This window comes from Myotis davidii, unplaced genomic scaffold (assembly GCF_000327345.1).
Source record: "Myotis davidii unplaced genomic scaffold, ASM32734v1 scaffold1439, whole genome shotgun sequence".
In the NCBI taxonomy this organism is placed as follows: Eukaryota; Metazoa; Chordata; class Mammalia; order Chiroptera; family Vespertilionidae; genus Myotis; species Myotis davidii.
Window position 1 is genome coordinate 836,003 of NW_006292342.1, and position 5,398 is coordinate 841,400.

The following is a 5,398-nucleotide window of genomic DNA, read 5'->3' on the forward strand; positions in this document are numbered from 1 at the left end:
CCACCACTCCCCATTCTATGGCAGATGTGACTAACTGTCTGGGGAATTTATTTCCCATATGATAGCTTTGTATGTGACACAGTTCATGACAGGCATGACTAATTGACCAGGGAACTCACTAATGAATGCTGCCACTATCCTGCCTCCATGGCAGATACACGATGGAGTAGGCTCTTCTGTGCCACTTGCCCCATCCCTTATCCTTTGCCTGTGGCAGACATCACTTGTTGATCCTAGCATTCTTGCCCATTGCACCTAGAATTCTTACCACAGCACTTCAGGCAGCTCCTACTCGTTGATGGGTGTGGCCCCCACATGCGTGGTATTTGCCATCCCTGTTGTTCCACTTCCTCTCCTTGTGTGGCCCAGCCCAGTGGGTAGCAGCTGCTGCTTAAGTCTGACAGTTGAACTCTCTTCAAGGTGCCTGCCTCTGGGCAACTGGCTCAGCCCCAGCTCTCCACCTTGGAGAGCAAGGCCTGGGCCCCCAGCCCTAACAACAGCCTCCTTCTCTGGGACGGTCTCCCACCACCAGCCACTGAGGCACTGGGTCCCACAGCTGCCCCCTAGCATGGATCTTCGACCCCAAGATCTTTCCAGTAGCTGAGCTGATCCTGTGCCAGGGCCTCACTTGTGCCCGGGGCCTAGAATTCTCTCAGAGGATCCAGAAAGAGCCAGAGCTTGGGGGCGGAGGGAGCAAGAGGAATGGATTGTCTTTGGCTCCTGATTCCCACGTCACCTCCAACCTCCTTGGAACTTGAATGATTTCTTGCCTCTAAACAGTCCAGGGGCCTGCAAGGTTTAGTCATTCTTTTCCTGCTGGATTCCAGACCCCTGGCTACAAAGCCCAGCCCTGCCGTGGGCATGGCTGGTCCCCGGGTCTCCAGCTGTGGTTGCTGTCCCTGCCTGGGCAACTGGGGCTGGAACCCTCACCTGGGAGGAGGCTGGCCCACCCTGCTGGTGGGCACCAGCTGTGTCGCTTCTTGCCCGCTGCCCATGCTGTCCCTGTGGTCCTTTCTTCCACCCTGGCATGCCTTGCTGTGTACCCTGGAGCCTCGCCTGCCTCTTCTGTCTCTCCTGCCCATCCTGCTCCCATCACCCATTGTTTTAAGCCCAGTCCCCTTGGGCACAAATCTGGCTTTTGGATGAGAGGGCCCAGGTACTCCTTTTCCTTTAGGCTCAGCGCCAGTGTCTGCCACCCACAGCTTGCATCTTTCCATGGCGGGGTTCTGGTTCTAACCCCAGTTGGACTCACATGAAGGCAGCTCTCTGAATGGCTCGAGGGAGAAGGGACCTGGGGGCTTCTGCAGGTCCGATTAGCAGCCTCCTGCCCTGAGACTCAGATGCGCCATTCCTGGCATGGCCCCCATCTCATACCACATGCCCTGTAGGCAAGTGAGGCCACCAAAGGGTGGTTGGGGCACAGGCGGGGCCCATGAGTGCAGAGGCCTCCTGGGAGGATTTATCTGGGAACACTGACAGCCTGTCTTTCTGTCCCCCTCTTCCTCCCTTCCCTGGCTGTCAATCATGACTGAATTGAAGGTTAGAAACACCCACTCTGGGCCTGGACTAACCTGGGGCAGGCCCTACTTACCCCCGGGGAGCAGAGGAGCAGGCATGAGCAGAGCCCCGAAACTTGGGAGCTGGATGTGGTGGCCAGATACAGGGGCTGCTTCCCGGGTCCAAGCAGGAAGGCCTTGGGCCTGAGTCTGGAGACCACCCTTGCCCTCAGCATGACCTACTTTCCTGCTCTACCTGAGACTCGAGACTTTTAGTGCTAAACTGGGGTGTTGGTCATCGTGCTGCGAGGGAGGATACCATGGCCTCTGCCTGCTTCCTGACGGCCAAAAGATTCCAAAATGCTGTCTCGTCATCCAAGGGAGGGAGAAGTCTATGCCCTTGTCCTTAACCAGGGCTTCCAGCTGGCATACCATACCATCTCCAGCCTGGGCAGGGGCTTCTGAGCGCTCTGTGGCCATCTCCATCTTTATGTTCTGAGGCTCAGAGCCTAAGTCTAGCCCCAAGAGAAGTAGGGGTTGGGGGTTGGTCTCCCTGTTAAGATTTGGTAAGCCTGGGGTCAGGTCAGGGTAGGCAGAATGCAGCCTGTCCTGATACCCACCCACTAGGAAGGTATGTGGGCCCCAGAAGCACCCCCAAATCCTCATGTAGGGTGCTCCTGCCCCACCCCATTCTGGGGTCCCACCACCAGCTCTTCTCAGCTATTTGTGGCCGCTTGCAGCCTACTCTCTGCAGGTAGGCATGGGCTGTTGCTGCCATGCCCCAGGCAGCCCTGCCTGTGCCTCCACATGCTTCCCGCTGCCCTGGGGTCCCCAGTCCAGATTGGTGGGGGGCTCTGGCCCACACATGTCTTCATGGCCCAGGGATCATGAGAGCATTGCCCCCCAGGCTGCCTGTGTATAGCTGTCAGGTGAGTCCCCTGCACCAGCCTGGGTCCTGCCTCTCACTCAGATGACAGCCACCGCCTGATGACCCCGTCCAGGAGGTCTCCCAGCCTGATGTGTCAGACAGGAAAGTGGGACGACAGGGCATATTCCCTGCAGGCCCCCAGGGCTCCGGATGAAGGCATCCCTTCACCCTCACGCCCTGAAAGGGAGCCCCAGCGTGGGGGCTGCCAAAGCAGGTACCCGTGCCCGCTGAGCACCTGCCCTGGTTTGCTGTCAGAGCCAGCAGAGTAGGCAGCAGAGTCACGGCTGGGTTGAGCCTCTGCCGCTTGGCTCCTGAAAGGAAAAAGGAACTGTCTCATTGTGGGGGTGACTCCTCCAGTCCTCCATTGACCTTCCAGAGGGGATGAGGGGCAGGGCCCAAGGGCATCCCTCCTGCCCATGTCTCATGAAGATAATTGCGATCATCCACTGTCACGTGCTGTGTGGCTGCACACACAAGCCTGGGTCCCTCCTCAGGGCCCCTTTCAGCAGGCATACCTTTGCCACCTGTGCTAACTCATCCTAACCCCAGGCATGTGAGGGGATCAGTGACTGTCCACCCAAGTGCCCCATATGGGTTTCCAGCAGAAAGTGCTTGGGGCAAGATGAAGTTGGTTGGCTGTTTTTTATATAAATAAATTTTTATTTATTGATTAATTTTAAAGAGGAAGGGAGAGACATCAGTTTGTTGTTCCAGTTATTTATGCATTGATTGATTGATTGATTTTTTAAAATATGTTTTTATTGATTTCAGAGAGAGGAAGGAACAGGGAGAGAGAGCTAGAAACATCTATGATGAGAGAATCATGGATCAGCTTCCTCCTAAACGCCCCCTACTGGGGATCATGCCTTGACTGGAAATCAAACCATGACCTGGTTTATGGGTCGACACTCAACCACTGAGCAACACCAGCTGGGCTATTTGATTTTTATTAAATATATTTTTAAAAAATTGATTTGAAAGAAAGGGAGAGAGAAATATTGATTTATTGTTCCACTTATTTATGCATTAATTGGTTGATTCTTGTATGTGCCATGGCCAGGGATCGAACCCACAACCTTGGCATATCGAGATGTTGCTCTAGCCAACTGAGCTACCCAGACAGGGCCTCATTGGTATATTCTTTTTTTTAAAATATATTTTTATTGATTTCAGACAGGAAGGGAGAGGGAGAGAGAGATAGAAACATCAATGACGAGAGAGAATCATTGATTGGCTACCTCCAGCACGTCCCCTACTGGGGATCAAGCCCACAAACTGGGCGTGTGCCCTTGACAGGAATCGAACCTGGGACCCTTGAGTCCACTGGCTGATGCTCTATCCACTGAGCTAAGACTGCTAGGGCAGTAGATTCTTATATGTGTCCTGACTGGGGATCGAACCCACAACCTTGATGTATTGGGCTGACGCTCTAACCAACTGAGCTACCCGGACAAGGCCTCATTGGTATATTCTTTTTTTTTAAATATATTTTTATTGATTTCAGACAGGAAGGGAGAGGGAGAGCGAGATAGAAACATCAATGCCGAGAGAGAATCATTGATTGGCTACCTCCAACACGTCCCCTACTGGGGACCAAGCCCACAAACTGGGCGGGTGCCCTTGACTGGAATCGAACCTGGGACCCTTGAGTCCACTGGCTGATGCTCTATCCACTGAGCTAAGCCTGCTAGGGCAGTAGATTCTTATATGTGTCCTGACTGGGGATCGAACCCACAACCTTGATGTATTGGGCTGACGCTCTAACCAACTGAGCTACCCAACCAGGGCAGGTTGGCTGTCTTTGGGTTGTAGGTATCTCTGTCTTGTTCCCTGGCTTCCTGTCTTGCTAGGGGGCAATGGCTCTGGCTGCTGTGCTGTGGGTGGGCTGGGCTGGGCGGTGGGTCCTCCACTGAGCTGTGTCCTTCTCTTCAGGTGATCCGCAAGGGCTGGCTGACCATCAACAACATCAGCCTCATGAAGGGCGGCTCCAAGGAGTATTGGTTTGTGCTGACGGCCGAATCTCTGTCCTGGTACAAGGATGAGGAGGTGAGTGGCTGCCAGAGCTGGAGCCCAAGGGCAAGAATAGTGGCCCCTCACTTGTCACTCCCTCACTCACTTATTCATTCATTTGTTTACTCATTCACTGACTCGTTCATTCAAGAAATGTTTCCTGAGTACCACTGTGCCTCAGAGGTCACCATTAGGATAGTAACAGCCAAGGCTGGAGGGTGTCCCAGGCATCACATCATATCCAGCCCCTATGGCCCCTGTGGGGTCCAGCCGGATGAAGGAAAGGAAGATGGGGGAGGGAGCCACTGGTGGGCTGGAAACAGACCCCAGCTTCCAAAGGCATAGCAAGGGGAAGTTCTGGCTCTCAGAGGGAACACAGCCTGGGGTCAGGACTCAGGCTGACAGCCAGGCTGCTGGAGTATTGGGATTCCATGGGATACAACCTATATGGGCTCAGCCAAGCCCCTAGCCTCTCTGGGCCTTCGTTTCCTCACCTGTGAAGTGAATGAATGGCCCCTACCCACTGTGAGGTGCTGAGCCATAGCGTCGTCTTTAGAACATTACACACTTCCTTGTCCTGATCAGAAGGACAGAGGGAGGCCTCGTGGAATAGCACCAGGAGCTGCTGGGAGCACCTCAGGGAGCAGTATTGCATGCTGTTTGAGCTGCTGTCTCCATGAACAGGGAGCAGGGGGCAGGGAGGGAGGGAGGCGAGAGGGAGGCGCTGCTCTTCAGGTCCATCCTCTGTCTATGCTCTAGCCCAGTGGTCGGCAAACTGCGGCTAATGTACCTCAATCAGATTGAGGATGTTTTTAGCAAAGGCCAGCTTAGGAGTACCCTAATTAAGTTAATAACAATGTCCCTACCTATATAGTTTAAGTTTAAAAATTTGGCTCTCAAAAGAAATTTCAATCATTGTACTGTTGATATTTGGCTCTGTTGACTAATGAGTTTGCCACCCGCT

At 53.8% G+C, this 5,398-nt stretch overlaps 1 protein-coding gene across 8 annotated transcripts in view; it reads left to right on the forward strand.

The window, feature by feature from the left end:
• The window catches only part of DNM2 (dynamin 2), an 85,957-nt gene that overhangs the window by 65,990 nt on the left and 14,569 nt on the right, over positions 1-5,398 (forward strand). For all 8 annotated transcript variants that reach the window (XM_006765779.2, XM_006765781.2, XM_006765782.2 and 5 more), the window contains one exon: positions 4,357-4,470. In XM_006765779.2, the coding sequence (XP_006765842.1) occupies positions 4,357-4,470 (114 nt within the window). The remainder of the gene's footprint in view (positions 1-4,356; positions 4,471-5,398) is intronic.